Source organism: Mytilus galloprovincialis, chromosome 4 (genome assembly GCF_965363235.1).
Source record: "Mytilus galloprovincialis chromosome 4, xbMytGall1.hap1.1, whole genome shotgun sequence".
Lineage (NCBI taxonomy): Eukaryota > Metazoa > Mollusca > Bivalvia > Mytilida > Mytilidae > Mytilus > Mytilus galloprovincialis.
The window spans coordinates 62,784,580-62,803,673 of NC_134841.1; the positions used below are offsets into that span (position 1 = coordinate 62,784,580).

Here is a 19,094-nt window from a genome sequence, read left to right on the forward strand (position 1 = left end):
TTCACATATAATAGGCATATACTATAGTGCTAGTGTGATTATTCAGCTTTCAGATTTCACTGGGGGGAGCAGTTCACATTGTAGGCCAATTGGGTTCAAGTCCTACTTGTTGCTCAGCTTTAAATACAATACAGTTATCCCAATTGTGAAGAAAATTAAACAGAACACTAAATTTTAGTGATTATTTTGGTGTGATAATTTTTATGCCCCACCTACGATAGTAGAGGGGCATTATGTTTTCTGGTCTGTGCGTCCGTCCGTCTGTTCGTTCGTCCGTTCGTCCGTCTGTCCCGCTTCAGGTTAAAGTTTTTGGTCGAGGTAGTTTTTGATGAAGTTGAAGTCCAATCGACTTCAAACTTGGTACACATGTTCTCTATGATATGATCTTTTTAATTTTAATGCCAAATTAGAGATTTTACCCCAATTTCACGGTCCACTGAACATAGAAAATGATAGTGCGAGTGGGGCATTCGTGTACTGAGGACACATTCTTGTTTATTATCAAAAAATTCTGTGAAACTTTCTTGTCTGCAGTGCTTTAACAATCTTTATTTCAGAAACTAATGGTTGTTCACTTTTGCGATTGTAGTATTCTTTATACCCTTTCATTTTCTTCTTTTATCTCATGCTTAACCTAAGGAAAAGTGCTTTATGTTGTATACTACTAATATCTATTTACTGTAATTCAGAAATTATTGCGATGTTTTAATTTTTGTGAAAAATACAACAGGGTCATAATCGCAAAAATTTAAACTCACAATTTGATTTTTTTTTTTAAGAATTCAAAAGGATTTTTCTCAATATTGCAAAAATTGAAATCGCATTTTAGTCTAAAATGACAAGATCGCAATAATCAATGCTGGCAATAATTTCTGAATTTACAGGACTCAAACTTTGCTTTAAATCATTTTTAATTTGTTCAGTTACATTTTAATACACTTGTATAAGACCCAAGAGCACAATTATTTCATGTGCATTTCTTTTGTACAATAAATTCAAATTAAAAAAAATCCCACCTCAACTCTATCTCAATTAGAGTTTAACAGTGTAGTATACTTCTTTTGGGACAAATAATATCAAATTATAGAAAAGTCTTACCCACTCGACTCAAATTGTGGCCAAGTCTATGTTAATGGAGTCTATCATTCAGTTTGACAGCTTCAGACATACTAATTTTTTCCTTTTTTATCTGAACAACATCAACTTTACATTAAAATTCACCATCCAAAATTTTTTTAACATATTATTCAACCACCGAAGAAAAATATCCCCAACCTCCTACCCTCTACTTAATATATCATACATAAAACATTAAGATATAGATTTGGAAAGTGTTAGAAAAAAAATTGCAAATTATACACTGTGCACATTAGGGACTATATTTGTAGACAACAAAAATCAAAGGACTATAACTGTGTCATCTGACAAGAAAATTAATAATAATTCTTCACAATTTGCTTTTATTAAATGTTTCATATATTCACTCTTTTGCTTAAATGGTAGTTCAATTATATCAGTTATAATATCATTCTGCCTTTTCTCTATTTTCCCTTAAACATAATTCTGTGTATTAATCAGAATCTAATACTTGCTTTAAAAAACATAAGATAACAGAATCTTTAAAACTGAAAAGATCCGTGAACGGTGCCCAAATTGCACCCAGTACCCAAATTTCACCTATTCAAAATAAACAGATCAGAAATTCTAATGCAACAACGTTTGTAACGTTCTTTTTGATTGGATAACGTCACTTTTGTACATGGCATCAATTGACAATTGATGCTATGGAACGTACGCGCAAGCGCAGACGTCATTTGACAGATTTTAAATACATGTTTTAACGTTGTTTTCTGTCAGTTTCATTAGAATAGAGATAACAATATTGTATTTTAAGCTCCAACGGCATCAATTTGGGATTTGATGGTCGCAAATACCCGTTTACTGTCTCCGCTAACGCGTCGCCAGTAAACTTAATTTGCGACCATCAAATCCCCAATTGATGCCGTCGGAGCTTAAAATACAATACAGTTATCTCCTAATTATTAAAAGTTGTCTTTGAGTCTAAACAATTTGTGTATTTGGATTATTTGACTTTATGCATGTCTTACAAAATAGGTGAATATATTCAAATATACACTAAATGTTCACAATTTATATCAGCAGATAAAGCTTTCATTGGAAAAGAAAAATTTACGAAACATTGCCATGCAACGTTCACCAAAAGTCATCTTTTAAAAATGAAAAAAAAAAAAATGTTACAAACATCCATCTTTAAAAAAATGAATAGTGAGCTTGTACTAACGTCAAATTATTACAAATATTTGAAAAAATAAATCAAAACATCTGTTATTCAATTTTTAATGATGTGAAAAGCATGGTACTCCTTATAATTCTTGGGTATTTTGGGTACTCCTCATTAAAGAATCATGGATAGTTTGGAGGTCGATTCCAACCCATTTTTCTATGACTCAATAAGGATTAAAATTCAAATTGGTGTACCTATATAATAAAGAAGGATACAGCTACAAAATAAACACAATGGAAATTGTTATCTTGATCATTAAAAAAAAATGGTGAAAAAACTGTCAAAATAGGTGCAATTTGGGTACATATCACAAAATAATTCTGTTCAAAGTTTAAACAGTATAAAGTGTCATAATATTTACAATTCTAATTATTTTTAAGAATTCAGATATAACTAATTGTGTTATATTAATTTTGAAGAATACAATGAATTAACATTTAGAATTTTAACCGATGATTTACAGATACTTAGCTACTGAGCAGACTAAATATTGACTCACTTAACTTCCTTTTTAGAATTTTCATTTCTTGGTGTCCATGGTCTGTTAAGGTCTTAACTGTTAAACAGATATTCTCCTCCAATAGTTCTTTTTATTACCCACCTACGATAGTAGAGGGGCATTATGTTTTCTGGTCTGTGCATCTGTCCTTCCATCTGTCCGTCCGTTCGTTCAGGTTAAAGTTTTTGGTCAAGGTAGTTTTTGATGAAGTTGAAGTCCAATCAACTTCAAACTTAGTACACATGTTCCCTATGATATGATCTTTCTAATTTAATTGCCAAATTAGAGTTTTGACCCCAATTTCACGGTCTACTGAACATAGAAAATGATAATGCGAGTGGGGCATCTGTGTACTATGGACACATTCTTGTTACCTTTAAAGTTGAAGTGTAACCATTTTTTTTATTTCTGGCAAAAAACTTAGAGAGAATATATGACACAGAAAGTTATCAGCTATACAAGATCAACAGAAATGTGATCTTATTCAGGATTTTTAAAATCTTTTATGTTGAAAATGCAAAGATCCAGGTGAGCAACACAGGCTCTTTAAAGCTTTTTGTTAAAAACAGAAAGGCTGCTACTGTATCAACTGATACTTAACTTTTTTAACAATTAAAAAAAAATGGATTCAATATAACATACAAGAAAGGGTAGTAATGTTGAAACAATGGTTTATTTATATTGATATTGACATGCATACTATCTTTCAGTTTCCAAAATAGGTCCAGAACCATCGTTTATGAGGCATTTAAACAATGTGCTTGGTGGACAGCAGCAACAGCAAAGAAAATCCACCATTCCAGCCATTCCAGGCCGCCAACCTCAAAATTTCATAGAAGATGACGATGATCTGTATGAACAACTACCTGAAACAGATGGATGAATAAACATTTGCATGCTAAAACTCTTTTTAATTGTAAAAAATGTGATATAGTTTTGCATATTGCTGTAATGTTAGTTAATGAACTTTTTGTTTTTACCAAAATCATCAATAAACAGGGTTTTGTCTTATAATGTTTTGTTTAATAAGATTGACTCATGAAGTCAACCAATCCAGTGATCGTAGTTGTGGATTCATTATTAATCATTGGATATGAATTTCTGTGGATTACGTGGGAATATGTGAAATAAAATGTTCAACGAATTACAAATTTTCTATTGCCTTGTACCTAGATATTAGAAAACCACGAAATCAAATACCCACAAAAATGCAATTTTTCGTCAATCCATGAAAACTGATACCCATGAAAATAAATGAATTCCCAGTGTTAAAATTTTTGGATTGATATGATAATGAAAAAATAGTTTTAGCTCACCTAGGCACAACAATATTTGTTTCTGACATTTATAAGTTTGTTAAACCTAACCTTCTTAAAATTGTATGAAATAGTAGCAATAGCTTTTTGTATGAATAAGCAATAATGTGTGAAGTAAAATTTTAGAAGTACTACACAATATATATAATACATGTACCACAAATTGGCCAGTTACTTGCTTTTTTTCAAAGCTGTAGGTAGATTATAATTTTGCCAGGTCAGTTTATTATGATATTTTGCTCATTGTTTACAGCCAGTTAAAATGTACATTTTCACCCTCTATTGTTCTGAACATGCCTGAAATATTTGCCACTGGAAGTTAAGCAACCCACAATCATACTAACAATCTTACCGGTGCATTCAATATTTTAAGAGTTAGTTATATTATATGTTATAGGATGCTGTAGATAATTTAAATTCATTTAGCGTGATCTGTTAATACAGGTCTCCAATTCTAATATGATATTTGTAATCATTTGATACCATGACAATTCTTAATTCGCTGTTTCAGAATCTAATGTATTCTGGGTAATGTTTTTAAAAAGCGTACACTACAAGGTTGTGATTTATTTAAAAGGTACTGAACAATGGAAATTCAACTGATGACGTATCATTAGTTTCTTTCTGCTTTGTGTACGCACAATGAAATTACCCATAGTCCTTTAGATTCTATAGAGGAAATTTGTACGCACAATGAAATTACCCATAGTCCTTTAGATTCTATAGAGGCAATTTGAGCTTATTGATTTTATTCATGATATATGATAAGTTGTAAGATTTTTACATTATTTTTATTATTTTGTTGGTTTGATATTCATCATACATAAGTGATGAATGTATTTTGTTATCAAGAAATGTGATATAAATAAGACGTGCATCTGTTGTAAAATATGTTTTTTTACTGTACTCCATTCAGCTGTGATAATTCAGATATCAATATTATAGCCAGGATATTTTTATCATATATATGTATACGTAGATGATATATATTGTACAGGGTTAAAATTTTATAACTACATGGTATTTTTTAAGCTATTATTACCATTTGACATTTTAGTTGAAAGACACATTACAACATTTTTAAACATTGAACAAATTGCTTGAAATTTCATATAACTTGACCTCAACATTAAATTTTATATCTTTTGTACCTTGCGGTGTAAGGTAATTGCAAAAGAATCCTTTTTAATGAGAATGGCAGCATCCATGCAAATTAGAACAATTTAAAACAAATTTGATGCTTTTCTTACTTTTATTTCAAAATACTGTCCAGCTGAAGATTGATGGTTCTCTCTGGATTCCATCACTAGTAAACACTGGCCACCAGAAAACATCCCATAGCACTGAAACTGACCTAAAAATACAGGTTATATCTCATGTATATAGACAATAACTGTTTAGTGTCTTTAAATATCAGCTGTATTTGTACCAGGCTAGGAAACAAGGTGTATGCGAGCTTTTAGCAAGCTACTACACCTGTTTCGAGCCGAGTACAAATACAGCTGATATTTAAAGACACTAAACAGTTATTGTCTTTATTCTGCAATTAATTCTGTATATTGTTTGTGTTTTGAAAGACACAAAAACTAACATAATTAGCATTTATTTTCGATTTGTAATCCCTTGAGGCCCGCGTAGTATAAATATCAAAATCACACATTACGCTGAAGACGGGTTCGCAAAAAAGAATCTCGAATGGTCAACAATAGTACATCGCTCAAGGTGAATAATTATCTATTTTAACATAACAACTAATTTCAACAGTAAAAAAAAAAATAACAAAACATTGTCAAATTTGAAACAGAAGTGTACGAGTTGTCCTACGCTTCAGACTTGACATTCACTAAACATGCATGCTGAAATTGACATGGTTGATTTTGTAACACAATCATACACATTCAAGTTTTGAAATCGACAATTGTCATCGTCATTGGAATGCAACTGGAATACACATTCTGAGGTCACACAGGTTCAAACAATACTCAGTCCGGCAGTGGGTGGAGCTTTAAAGCGATATCTGTATAGTATACAGATACAGCATAGTGATATCTGTAGGGTTGTATCTGTATAGTAGGACACCCAATTGCAGGATAAATATACAATACTAGGTCAATGTCAGGAAAATATAAACTTTTTTGTACGAGGCTGAGAAACTGGGGAAGGGCGTGGTTCTACGAGTTTTGCGTAGAGTACAAAAAAGTTTATATTTTTCTGACATTGACATAATATTGTTTTTATACTGCAACTTAAATTAATAAATTGATAGCTTTTCAAATCGTAACACAAATGTAAAACTTATTTTTATCCCTAAATGGACCCCTGATTGTGGAGAAAGTGTTCCATGATGAAATTGACATAGTACAAAATATAGCTTTGTTACTATATTTAGGAAATAAACATAACTATTTGCAGTATAAACTGACATAGAATCATGTAAACTTACATGTTTCTTGAGGAAGTTAGTTTCCAGACTGAATGATCAGTTGTAAACCTCTTTTCATGCTTTGTTGATGTTTGTTAAAGTTTATAACAAAGATTGTAAAATTTAGAATTTCCTATTTCTTAATAGTTAAGTTTTATTCCTATAACCAGTAGTCTTAATGTGAAGTCAGAAATATTTCATACCTGTTCGAGACGAGTGGTCTATTCTATTAATCATGCTTGAAAGGCTGTAATTGTCCTCAAGATGTATGAAATATTTGCCACTGGATGTTAAGCATCTATCAATCAATCAATCATTAAGCTATAACCCAATGACTTTATTTGTAGACTGTTATATATAGTTAAGAGTTGCATTCACAGTAGTTTTGACCACCATACATTTTATGCCCCACATACGATAGTAGAGGGGCATTATGATTTCTTATGCCCCACCTACGATAGTAGAGGGGCATTATGTTTTCTGGTCTGTGCCTCCGTTCGTCCGTCCATTCGTCCGTCTGTGCGTCCGCTCGCTTTAGGTTAAAGTTTTTGGTTAAGGTAGTTTTTGATGAAGTTGAAGTCCAATCAACTTGAAACTTAGTACACATGTTCCCCATGATATGATCTTTCCAATTTTAATGCTAAATTATAGTTTTGACCCCAATTTCATGGTCCACTGAACATAGAAAATGATAGTGCGAAGTTCAGGTTAAAGTTTTTGGTCAAGGTAGTTTTTGATGATGTTAAAGTTACATCAAGTTGAAACTTAGTACACATGTTCCCTATGATATGATCTTTCTAATTTGAATTCCAAATTAAAGTTTTGACCCCAATTTCACGGTCCACTGAACATAGAAAATGATAGTGCGAGTGGGGCATCCGTGTACAATGGACACATTCTTGTTATTTAATAAATGACACAATGAGACTAACTTTGTAATTATGTAATTTTATCTCTGTTATACAGAAAAATACTTTCTTCATAACAAAATTTTTGTAATTATTTTTTAACATTAAACTGGTTTCAAATAAATGGAACCTTCATTAAAGGCATTATTTCGAAGACTATTGTGATACTATTATACTCCTTTATTTTATGAACATGGGTAATTTGGCTGAAAAAATATCTGTTTATATTCTCCATATTTTTTATTTCATATTTAATTACTGAACACATATAAATTACCAGAATTGATATTACACTAAATATCTTTTTGAAACCTTTAAATAAATTTATTAGATAATTTTTCATTACATTTATTAGATATTTTTTCATTTCCTTCATTAGATATTTTTCATCACATTTTGATATTTTTTCATTACATTTATTTGATATCTTTTCATTACATTTATTAAATATGTTGTATTACATTTACTTGATATCTTTTCATTACATTTGTCAGATATTTTACATTACATTTATAAGATATTTCTTCATTACATTTATTAGAAATATTTTTTCATTAACCTTTCAAAGGTATTGTCCACCTCATTGTCTATACTCATTATAATCATGTTTTTTTAAGATGCCATTTTTAACTACATACCATATATCATATATATATATGTATATGTTATACTGATTTATATAAATGTTTATTTTGATATATATTAGTTAGAAAATAAATTTCTAGATTTTCAACCTTTTTGTTGCTTTATGCCCCTAGATATCTTTACCTACAGTTATTAATTATTATCTTACCTCCTATACATTTCTTGGAATAATTAATAGCGTCCTCGTGGAGACCGTGTATATTCAATATTAGGTTAGAAGGGAGGCGGGGCTTAATTCAATACATGGTTAGAAGTGGATTTACGACTTTGGCACTGTTTGATTACTTAAAAGTATTGAAAGTTCTGTTTAATATTGTTATATCAAGGTTGTTGATAATAAATAGTTATTGTTTGCATTATTTTTTTAGTGCAGACCAATTGAAAAAGGTTCTTAAAATTGAACACTTGAACCCTTTAATATAGAAATAAGAAGATGTGTTATGATAGCAAATGAGACAATTCTAGTCTAAATTCAACTAATAAAGACAGTCAGTAAGATAATTTCGCTAGTGATCTGACCTGTCACTTTAATCACTAAGTGACTATAATTTAGGCATAGTCACTTACAACAGTTGGTGGGTGAATGGTTGAAAAGTTTTATACTATACTGCACAAAATATTTGGGAAATAAAAATTTAATCAGTTGAAATATCTTATAAATGGAATGAAACTGGTATTAAGCATACCATTTACCTACAGAATATAAATAATTTCTAAACTCTTCTGAAGATGCTTGAAAGTTTAATAGTGCCAGGATACAGGTGTACCTTCTATCTGGAAAATGACGTCACAAGGGAGTTTTCAATTGCTGATCTTTTCCCCTGAAAGACATACCGGGGTAATTCTGTCCAATGTCAAAATTAAAAAAAATAATTGTTTTTTCTTTTTCTATTACTGACCATTTACACCCAGAACTCATCAGCAGACAGCACAGATGTTTTTTTTTTTTTTATTAAAAAGTTAAAACAAAACAACCTAGCATCATATTGATAGTAGCACAAATAGCATTATTTGGTAAATTTGTGTTTTTTTTATTTTGCTTCTTGACAAAAAATGTTAAAGTGTAAATAAAATAAAATGGAAGGTACAACTCCTGACAGTTTTAATCATCTTACAGCAGATCGTGTTCAAATATGAGGTGTATATCAAATCTTTATTTCACAAAGAATGCACTTGCATAACAATGAACTGAGCTCAAAATAAAGCACATTAATAGTATACTTAGACAAAAAAAAAACTCAATCCAGTCATTCCAGTGATATACTTTGTTAAAGAGGACTGTCGTGAACATCCACTCTTCTTAACCACCTCTATGATCTAACAAACATGTCAAACTACATGAATCAGAACTGATTTTTTATATTATGTGTATGTATCCCAGTAAAAACACAAAGATGTGGTGAAACATTCAGTTTCTTGTATACTATTTCTCAAAGAAGAACTCTGCAACCTGACTAGGCTGTATTGTCCAAAAAAAAGAAAGAAGAAGATTTAATTCATTTTAATTGGTTACTTACATGAAGTATAATCAAAATAAACACCTCGATTTTGGCAAAAATAGTTAACAGCAAATTCAAAGGATGGTTAAATAAAAGAATAATTGCTGGTGAAAGATGGAACCTGGAAATTAGACTTTTTCAGATATTGCCTCATATCTAGAAATAAGATAAAGTAAAGATTTAACGAAACTAAGGGGGACAACTCTTTATTGGTTAATGTCAAAACCACCAAAATGAACCTTGAACTGCATTTGACGATCCATGATATTGTGTACAATTTCAAAAAGCATTTGTTCAAATGGTTCTACATTTATTATCCAGAAATTAAACAAATACCATTTTTTAAGGGTAAACTATGGGCATAAGTATTAAATGGTAAATGTGAACAACATCAAATCCACTGTTTTTGTTAGATGTGTTTCTATTTTTATCAATCTAATGAGTTATACAAACCTTTTTCAACTGATTTTTATAGTTCGTTCTATGTTGTACTGTTACACCATTGTCCAAGGTTAGGGAGGGATTTGATCCCCCTAACATGTTTATTTACCCTGCCACATTCTGTATCGTTGTATATGCCTGTATCAAGTCAGCAGCCTGTAATTCAGTGGTTGTTGTTTGTTGATGTGTTACATATTTGTTTTCCGTTCATTTTATTGTAAATAGATAAGGCCGTTAGTTTTCTTGTCTGAATTGTTTTACATTTGTCATTCCGTGGACTTTTATGTCTATGCGGTATGGGCTTTGCTCATTATTGAAGGCTGTACGGTGACCTATAGCCCAACTTGGCAAGTCAAAGTGGACAGCAGTTCTTAAGCAATTTATTATAGCATTCACAGTTCTTACTTGATAGCTGTTCATTAGCATTCATAGTTTTCAAATTCAAGGCAATGATTATTTGCATATAGGCATTCAAATAGCATTCCATAGCTGTTTCTTGGCAGTTTATTTAGCAATTATTGTTGACGAAAAATTTAAATGAGATACCCAAAAACTGATGTCATCTTTGAATATTCATGAGAACTGCTACTCTCACAAACATTGCTATATTTTTCAGAAGTATGGATGGATGTACAAGTGCATCCGCCATCACTATATACCGCTATTTATAGCAGGGGTATTAACATAGGTTTTGTCAAATTAATTTGATTGATCACATGCAAAAAATATTAACAAGTCTAAATTGAAAACAAATTTCAAACATGCTTGCGTTGGATAAAAACTGCAATTTTTTTTACGACTATGTGTGCATGCAAAACAAATTTCTTGGCAGAGGGGTCTAAATACAGCACAAACAGCATTTTCAAAAAGACCAAAGGGTGAAAAAGTATATTTTAACAAAATACATTTGACTAGCAGGTTGAACAAGGCATGTTCTTAAATCCTGCTGACTGCCATTTGCAATTGCCAAATAAACAGCTCACTAGATGTAATAAAATGGATGTGAATTATCAATTTAATCAAACAGAAAACAGAAAACAAAAAAATTGAGGAAAAGATGGTATACATATACTCACATCTGGTGTATTAAATTATAAGCCTGGTACCTTTAATAACTATATATATAACCTTAACTTCTTACCCTCAAATATATAGGCTGTCTATGCAGTATGGGCTTTGCTCATTGTTGAAGGCCGTATGGTGACCTATACTTTATTTCTGTGTCATTTTGGTCTCTTGTGGAGAGTTGTCTCATTGGCAATCATACATCTTTTTTATATTAACAAACAAATGTTTGAATTGTTTTACATTTGTCATTTCATGGCCTTTTATAGCTGACTATTCAGCATGGGTTTAGCTCATTGTTGAGGCTGTACCGTGACCTATGATTGTTTATTTTAGTGTCATTTGGTCTCCTGTGGAGAGTTGAGCCTAAATGGCAATTATACCACATCTTATTTTTACCAATAACTCAGACAGCTTGAATGACATAGGATCTTAAATTAATCTTTTTTCCACAAAAAAACCATTTAACCTTTAAATCCTTAAAGAAAAACACAACACAAACTTATGTTTCTTGACTAGCTCGAGTACAGCATATTGTGAGCTGCCATTTAATAAGACAAATTATCAATATAAACATACATTATACAATATGAATTCAATAACTTGTACCAGTACTAGAGAAATAATCTCATGTCAACCTTTTGCATTTGAATAACTATATGTATACCCTATATGCTCATATCTATTTATTATAAGGCATGAATGAATACAATATATAGTGTTGCCAATAGCCCAGCAAGCATAGCGGACAACAGAATTTATTAAATAATTACATACATGTGTCTTAATTTATATATATATATATATATTTATATAAACATATGAAAAAAGCAATAACCACAATTACTACTAATAACAAAAACCTTGAAATATACTATTAGGTACAATTTAGCTAGAAAAAGTAAACCTTGTACGAACAAGAGATATAATATGGTTGACATGAATGTAAACTGAATAACTGAACAAATGAATAACTCGATCATGAACGACCTCGCCGGCCAGGAACAACCAAACAAACCCAATAATGGGAAACTGGAAACCTGGGTCCGACCCAAGGGTCTGGAAACAGTCATATATGCTCCGACCCAATGCGACAAGTCGTCTCACGAGACATACTCGGACGTGTATTGTTTTGAAAAATATATAAATGCATGTATCAAAGTATATTCATAATATGAATGGAACTTGAATGTTGCCCTGTCTGCAGCGGGCTAGAAAGTGATAATCTTGGGGAAAAATTTCCCGTTATAATGTTAGTCATGCGTCTTATACCTACTGACGTGAACTTAAAAAAATACTACGCTAGTACCTTATATACAATAATTTCTCCCTTTACTACAAAATGTGAGAAATTATACATATTTCAGTATGTTCTGTGGCGGACCAGGAAACCCTATTTTAGGAAACCTGTGTCCTTTTGCCAATGCTAGTGAAACTCTATTGTTTGACCTCACTAGGTAAATGAGAAAAAGAAAAAATAGTTTTGTTTGTAAATATGTAAGTAAAAAAGAAATCTTGTCATTAGGACTACAGCTATAAAATATTTGGTACAAAAAAGTCAAATACGATTATGTTTGTATATATAATAGCCATTCCACCTACATAAAATTAATCTAATATCAAAATACAAAATTATGCAAATCTTTGTTCTTTAAACATCCCTAAAAATACAATGTTCAAAGTTCAAACTAGAACTAAAATACATAAAGATGTCACTTAAAAAACAACCCAAATATTTTGGTGCTAAAATTCCTACGCCTAGGAAATTATTATCCATACAATATACATGAATACAACTCATAAGCATAAAAATATACACATAAAGAAAATCATTATAATGATAATTAATGAAATAATTGTTAACTGAATTTAAAATGAGATAAAATCAATGTAGTGGAAAAATGTTGGAAACCTTTTTTGAAACTATTTGCTTGGAAGAACTGTCTCAGGAGGTATACTTTGTACAGTATAAAAAAGGAGAAATATCCAAAACAAAAAACACAATCACATGTAAATATAATATAAGTTAGAGTATATAAAAAGAAACTCGACACTCTGGGTACAAAGTGAAGGTTTTCAAACTATTTCCAACTGTAATTTGTCTATGAAACACAAGCAAAATTTAATTATAATGCACCATGCTACAAAATACCTAAATAACAGTTAATCTGCTTCCACTATATTAAAAATAAATGGGGTGAATGCCTCCACAGATGATGACCCTGCTAGCATATGACGTTATAAAGGGACATAACTCAAGAACTGTAAAAGTGAAGCTGCCAAAATTTGAACTTAAACTGAGTTTAGTGATAATAGTCATTATGTATATACATTTCATTAAATTTAGTTGAGACAAACTTAAATTAAGAGGACAGAAACGAAACCATTCAGGAATTTTTCCATATGTAAAGGGGCATAACCCTAGAATGGTAATCAAAGTGCTTGCAAGCACAGTGAATGGTAAAGATTGCTTTAATTTACCTATCTTTTAGGGGGGAGGTTTTGCATTGTAGACAGACGAACAAAGTGAAAACTGTAGGGCTCCCACATTCTCACCGGGGAGTCCTTATGGTGTCCGTTTTGAGATATTGACATTGTGATGATTTGTTTCTATCAAAGTAAAAGAGTATTTTATATCCAAACAATAACTGAAATAGCAAAAATTTTGAATTGTTTGTAAACACACCACTTTTGGAGAAAACTAATGTATCTTTTTGTTTGGTGTTCAATAGTGTGAAGAAAAGAAGTTCAAGCCTCAAAAGCAACTTTCTAGAAATCCATTTCTTTATACATGACCCAAAGACTGAAAATAAAAATCCTCTTTTTGTCAAGTAAACAAATACCAATTCCTAGTGTGAAGCTATATACATTGGAAAACTTTGAATTCATTTTAAAATTATTAATCCTTTAGCTGCTGGTACACATTTTTTTTCTTTTTCTAATCTAAAGCTTACTAGGGAATGTAAATAAAAATAATGAATTTATCATGTCAAATCTGCAATTTGAATTTAAACTGAAAATTGTCAACTTTTTTCTTCATTTGTTTAAAACAATTTTTTTAAAGTTTATAATTCAAAATTGTTAAAAGAAATATTAAGGGTTTCCATTTTCATTTAAACTACTTCATAGCAAAATAATTTCTAGTAAAATCTATTTGGTGCCATGAGTAATTATTCTATTTCAAGGATATCATGATTTTTCAAGACCACAAATATTAATTAACAAACTGATATGATTGCAAAGCCTGTTCTTATAAATAACTGATTATTCCGCCCCATCCTCTGACAACTTAATCTGAAAAAAATTAATTTATTGTATTTTACATTTGAATAAAATTTATTGAAAATAAAAAACAAAGTTTGCTTACAAGTTATTTATTCACTTAGTCAATTCAAATATGTAAAAATACAGGTACCTTAATTTGCTACTTTTATAGATGAGTGGTCAAATTTCAGAATTCATTTTCATGTTGAATCAGTAAATAAATGGGTCTTTTCCTGATATGTAACTATTTGAGATGGCTAAAAGTAACATTTGACATTAGCGACATCATTACCTCCCCTGTTACTGTATCATATGCCCTTGATAGCAAACTTATATCAGCCTCTATAGATCTTGAGGAACCTTAGCTATCAAAAAGTTAAAAGTAAGTAAAGTTATCGTTTAAAGGAGCATAAACTAAAATTATTTTACTCTTATAACAATACTTAGCGTGTGTTGTAGTAATTTATTAGAATGATCTACTAAATGGTGGAGTGATAATTTGCACATCACAATGTCAACAAGGGGAGTAATTATAAATAGAAAATGAGAGTTGGTATGAAAGTAAACATTAAAAAGAATGTTAAATAAAATTGGTTGAATAATTTTTAATCAAATTTTGCAGAGGTACTGCTTCCAATTGGCTTCCCTCAGAGTTACATGCCTCTAATTGGGACTGCTCTGCCAGGGGTACTGCTTCTAATTAGCTTTTGCAGACAGAGGTATATATGTACTGCTTCCAACTAGCTTCGCAACAAGACAGAGGGTGTGCTCCCAATTAGCTTCACTAAGAGGTACGTGCTTCCAATTGGCTTCGCTCAGGCAACCATACTACTTCCAGTGTTGTAATGGTACGGATTTGCAAGTCTATACTACTTCTATTGTTGAAATGGTACATAATTGCAATGAATTGTCGTCCAAATTTGCAAAAACATATTTTATTTAACATTCTTAATCCAGTTTACTGTCATACCTACTTTCACTCTCTATTTGTAATTTCTTCTTATGGTGACAAATTGTGAAGAACACATTATCACTTGGGAATTTTGTACTCTTCTGTTACGTTTTAATCCTGATGAGGGTGCGGTAGGAACCAAAACGTGTCTATCTTATTAAATAAGACAACCTTTGCATTAGTTGATTACTGTATACCCCTATTTCTTATTTAATTTTTTCGATAAAAGAAACAATTGTTCATCATTTTATAAGGACTTTCTTTACAGTTATCCCATTTGCAGAGGACATGGGGCATTGACAAGCATATTAACTGTTCTGCTAAGTTTAAAACAAGGTGTTTGATGAATCAAGTTTGATTTAGGCCTTTTGAAAAACTTGAAGCTGATTATTTGATAACTCTCATTTATCATATATGTTTGTCACCAATGTATGAGCAAAACAAAATTATATGAAATATGAAAAGGCTGAAATCTAAAAATTTTATCATAGCTGTTATGTGGTGGTTCTTTTTTTTTTTAAGGGAAAGCAGTTTGCTTCTCAGTTTCAAAATAATGAACTTTTCAAAACACTAGTTTATGTTGATAGATGATTAATAAAGGAATCAAAAGAGCAAAAATAATTTAAATGTCAATGTGCTCGTTTCCGAGATATAAACCATTGAAATTTTTGCGGGTAAAATATTCTCTCTAGACTTATCATAGCTTTAACATTGGCAGGTTTAAGTTTTAATGAGACTTTAATAAAAAGATTTATAAATAAAAAAATGGGGGTCAATTTTTTTTAAGACATTCAAATGAATAAAACCAGAGAATTCTGAAAATTTGACAAATATCCCAAAACATGACAAGCGAACTTCCTTAATTTCATACATACATAAAAAAATGTGCTTTCAGATTTCAGCTTACTAATTCAAATTGTATTGAAATCCCTCCTTTACAACGAAATATTTCAAATAAAATTCCTACACTGGCACAAGTTCTTTTTAACAAGTAATAAGAGGAGATAATCACAAATTCTGATAACCAAATTGATATTATCCCATTTCACCTTATATTAATAGGGGCTTGTTATTTTATGCATTACATAAAATGTAGTGGGGTGGGGTTGGGGATGTAGTTGCTTCTAAAAAATTGTAATTTTGTCCATCAAATTAAAATTTGTAAAGCAATTTTGACATAAATAATTCTTTCAGGATGGAAAAGTTGCAATAGCATACCACACAATAAGGAAATGGTCAAAGGCCATGCATGACTAAAAATAAGTTGAGGTCAATTTAGGCTGTAAAACATATTTACATATAGAATTGCATATAGAAGCTATAGGAAAGAGAAATTTGTTTCTTTTTGGTTATTTCTATGCTTAATTGACATGATACAAAAAGTTTAAGTGCAATAAGACTCTTGCATTGAACTTTTGCAGACAGGGTACTTTAATGAGGGTGGTAAAGGGTTATTTTCGTGCAATGTGACCGCTGTTTTTTATATCACGTTCAACGTGTTTTTACTTTTTTATTTGACGTTCAGTTGTGCAGAACGGGTGCCTCGTTCAACATGTTCTGCTTACTTAATTTTACATGCATCATGTTTTTTAAAGTCTTATTTTGCGTGCTCTGTATTTTTGTAATAAAATTCAAACACTTGGCAGGGATCGTCAAGAAATACTTTTTTAAAAGCCGTAAATCAATTATATCATAAATGTGTATACTAAATCGGGAATATCAAGTAAAACAAAAAGTTAATATATACAAGAAGACAGTGACTCAGTCACAAAAGGTTCAAATAAACTTTAAAAACTTTAAAAAGAATGTTAAATAAAATTGGTTGAATAAGTTTTAATCAAATTTTGCAGAGGTACTGCTTCCAATTGGCTTCCCTCAGAGTTACATGCCTCTAATTGGGACCGCTCTGCCAGGGGTACTACTTCTAATTAGCTTTTGCAGACAGAGGTATATATGTACTGCTTCCAACTAGCTTCGCAACAAGACAGAGGGTGTGCTCCCAATTAGCTTCACTAAGAGGTACATGCTTCCAATTGGCTTCGCTCAGACAACCATACTACTTCCAGTGTTGTAATGGTACGGATTTGCAAGTCTATACTACTTCTATTGTTGAAATGGTACATAATTGCAATTAATTGTCGTCCAAATTTGCAAAAACATATTTTATTTAACATTCTTGATCAAGTTCACTTTCAAACCTACTTTCACTCTCTATTTATAATTTCTTCTTATGGTGACAAATTGTGAAGTGCACATTATCATTTGGGAATTTTGTACTCTTCTGTTACGTTTTAATACTGATGAGGGTGCCGTGGGAACCAAAACTTGTCTATCTTATATGCAATCAATTTCAAAAGAAATTTGAAACTATGAATTTACTTATTGAGGTTATGCAAGAACCAAATGCATAAAAAATATTCCTCAAAAGATCAAGTTAACATCAACATCAGGAAACCTCATTCATTCTTCAATTAACAATAACTTTCGAAATTTACACTTTTTTGATTTAGGTCTTCAAGCTGATGATTTGATAAGTCTCATTTATATATGTTTGTCACCGATGTATGAGCAAATAAAAATTATATGAAATATGAAAAAGCTGAAATTAAGATTTTATCATAGCTGTTATGTGTTTTATGTGAACAGTGTACAGAAAATTTAATTTGACGTTACTAAGAAAATTTATAGCCTCTTAGTTTTTACCTAATTTTAAAATTTTATGGAGATTTTGCCAACATAATGCAATAAGAAATATACAAATGTCACTTGAAATTAGAAATAATCCCCCCTTTTTTATGCCTTAATGCATGCAAAGAGAAATGCCTAAAGACAAGGTCCTTGACAGAATACTGGTTCTTACAGTGAATCCTACCCCTTGAACATAAGAATAAAAAAAACAGTAAAAATTTGATATAGACTACCGGTATATATTCATGATGATGAGCAATTTTCTTCTGATACAGTTTACTACCTAGTAGCTTATTAATTTACCTTTCCTAATTCTAATATATCTCGAAAAATATAGTGATGTGCCAGAAATTGTTATTTCGCTTTAGGTTTAAATGAAGTAATTATTTACATAGGCGACAATGATAGCCTTTTTGGGTTCTGCATTTTCAATATAAAAGATTTCTTGAAATATCTGTCAAATTCTGAATTTTTAACACTTTATAATAATTTAGCTCATCACCGAGGGTTTCCTCCAGTGTTCTCGCTATTTCTAATTTACAGGGCAGCAGAAAATAACTTTACTTCTACTTATTATCTTGGATTTAAAAATTACTTGCTTTTAACATATAAGGATGACATGGTGTAAAGTTTACTCGTGAAAACTGATAAATTTATTCACATGGCATAATTATGCTTTTTAAAGATCAATCTTATCTTTTTGTGGATATTTTTTAGTGGAATTTATGCTTAGGCACCATCCAGAAGTATTTCCACTTAATATATATAAAAAGACGATGTGCTATGATGATCTATGATTTTGAGACATCAGTCCACAAGAGACCAAATGACACAGAAATTAACAACTATAGGTCAATGTTCAGCCTTTAACAATGAGCAAATAAAAAGTCTAAGTGTACATGGTGTAAAACAATTCGCTTTTGTTTTGTGAAAATTGTTCTCAATTAAAAAGTTAACAGATATATCTAAGCTGCGTACTATAATTCTAGTACAAACATGTAAACAAGATGCAAAAAATCATAAATCTGTGTTTGCATTTGCCAAAATTAGTTCACGTGAATTCCAGTCACTAGATAATCGTCAATAAAAG

General features: G+C 30.8%; 1 protein-coding gene and 1 long non-coding RNA gene across 8 annotated transcripts in view; one reads left to right on the top strand and one right to left on the bottom strand.

The window, feature by feature from the left end:
- LOC143072666 (uncharacterized) overlaps window positions 1–5,415 on the top strand; it is a 54,788-nt gene extending 49,373 nt beyond the window's left edge. For all 7 annotated transcript variants that reach the window (XM_076247715.1, XM_076247716.1, XM_076247719.1 and 4 more), the window contains one exon: window positions 3,515–5,415. In XM_076247715.1, the coding sequence (XP_076103830.1) occupies window positions 3,515–3,687 (173 nt within the window). In that variant the 3' untranslated portion in view covers window positions 3,688–5,415. The remainder of the gene's footprint in view (window positions 1–3,514) is intronic.
- Window positions 5,386–6,302, bottom strand: LOC143072668 (uncharacterized). Its single transcript, XR_012977273.1, has 2 exons — window positions 6,226–6,302; window positions 5,386–5,513 (listed from the first exon to the last, which is right to left on the bottom strand). It is a non-coding gene; the product is annotated as an uncharacterized LOC143072668 (long non-coding RNA).
- Window positions 6,303–19,094: the final 12,792 nt, after the last annotated feature.